At 46.7% G+C, this 1,906-nt stretch overlaps 1 protein-coding gene across 1 annotated transcript; it reads right to left on the bottom strand.

Annotated features, from left to right (window-relative positions):
• Positions 1 to 268: 268 nt before the first annotated feature.
• LOC147903800 (F-box only protein 6-like) lies at positions 269 to 1,701 on the bottom strand. The gene has a single exon (XM_087372588.1). The coding sequence runs from the start codon at positions 1,606 to 1,608 to the stop codon at positions 487 to 489; it is 1,122 nt and encodes a 373-aa protein (XP_087228714.1). The 5' UTR covers positions 1,609 to 1,701; the 3' UTR covers positions 269 to 486.
• Positions 1,702 to 1,906: the final 205 nt, after the last annotated feature.

The raw sequence follows: 1,906 nt of genomic DNA, 5'->3' as shown, positions 1-1,906 counted from the left end.
AGATTCACAACCATGAACTCCATCACACGTCGCAGCAACTAACTACTATAACATTCCCATTGACTTCATCCAGTTCCCAACAGTGACGATAGACCGCTGTGACACATACATGAGGATCCAATTACACGAATGTCTTCATACTGAGATTCCGTCAACTTAGGCCAATTTACCATCGACATGTCACATCCACTTCTTGATCGTGCCCAAACCTCTCCAAATTTGCAAAATATTTGAAGATAACAATCAGTAAGAAACTAAAACCCACAGATAACTGGTTAAGCCAACCCCTATCAACTTTTAACAACTTGATAGATGCCCCTTTTCCCAAATAACCTCCCCAGTGACCCGTATGGCTGAACAAAATTATCACCATACGTGATATACAGTCAAATAGATAAAAGGAGAGCCTAAATGCCTCTCCCAGAAATCTAACTCCTGCAACGAAGGAGCTTAAACGCATGCTAAAACAAAGATCCCACTGATATGTCAAAGTTTCCATGTTTTGAAGCTTAATGTCGAGACAAAGGCTCGCTTAATCTGAGCCTTACTTCGAATTGGACAACCTGGGCGAAGAGTCCATTGCTTGGATTCCATATTGTAGTTAAGTATAGAAGAGCTCTCGGAAAGAAACATCCATATGCTGCTAAAACCATCGCTACCGAAGGAAAAATTGTAGCACCAAGCTATCATTCTCATTGCCACGTCATTTGGAGTTTGAGCCACGAGTTCCCATCGAGCTGGAGCCTCCCGATGGAGTTGCCACACGCCAATAAAATCTTCATTCCTTAGATGAGGCTGAAGGAAGGAGTTGCGTAGATTGAAAACCCCAACCAACAAAATGCGACCCTGGCAGTGAACCAGCCTAGCAGGGCATGAGCTGACAAGCACAGATGGCTTCGTCACATCCACCGAGCCCCATGCGTCCTTCTCGATATCGTATGAAATTATACAGCGATCGCAGTCAGCCAATGCATACATAGCGCCTTCGAAGACGGCCCATTCTTTGGATACCCGGACAAAACGAGGGCTGGGCTTCCTGTCTGTCCACAGTCCTGTGCTAGAATCATAGATCGAAAACTCTAAATTCTTGCGACAATGAATCAAAGCGACTAACTTGAAGGTCCCAGCTGGGCTATTCGGAAGAAGGGCAAACGAGGAATACAGGTGACTGCCACGGGGAGGGAGGTCTATTCTTTTCCATTGCTTGGTCAAGGGGTTTCCAATGAGGAACCGGTTCTCGGAGTCGCGAAAACAGAGCAACCCATCCTGGGCACATACGAGTTGGAAGTCGGGAGGGAGGTCGAGAGGAATGTGCAACCATTTGTGCTGCGTGGTAGCGAAAAGGGAGTGGGAGGGGGGGTCATAGACAATGCGTAAATTGCTGAGAGTGTTACAAGGAGAAGTTGCATGGGAGGGGATGGGGGGACGGAATTCCATGAGGATCCATGGCTGGGAAGGGAAGGAGGGGCATCTAGCAAGGAAAGAAGGGTTGGAAAGCTTGGCAAGCCAGGCTTTGCAGACTGCGCGAGCACCCACGAGTGACCAAAAGGGAAGCTTGAGCAGGATAAGATCGAGGATACGGCCTGGAAGTTGTGTGAGAGAGGTCATGTTTGATCTTGCAAGCCTCGCAGCCTTGCTTTCAACATGATGATAAAGATGCCTCACAACATTGGGTTCGGGAAATCGCTTTGAAGATGATGATCAGGAAGCCTCACACACTTGGGTATCGGAAAGTGTTCACTTTGACTCCTTTAGTAGACGAGGTTTGCCCACCTCTAACTCTAGTGGATTGCTAAGCAACAAGTCTTGCTTACAAGTGTAGTTTTAGATAAACTGAATTCTTAGGTTATCAGCAACAAGTGTTTACAGTTATTGATGCATGCAGCCTCGGTTGGGAAGTTTTAGT

The sequence above is a fragment of the Dipteris shenzhenensis genome, chromosome 3, assembly GCF_047967505.1.
Source record: "Dipteris shenzhenensis isolate YYH24624 ecotype China chromosome 3, Dip_SZ_1.0, whole genome shotgun sequence".
NCBI classification, from domain to species: Eukaryota; Viridiplantae; Streptophyta; class Polypodiopsida; order Gleicheniales; family Dipteridaceae; genus Dipteris; species Dipteris shenzhenensis.
The sequence above is the reverse complement of the archived record's forward strand: the minus strand, read 5'-3'. Positions and strand labels throughout refer to the sequence as shown.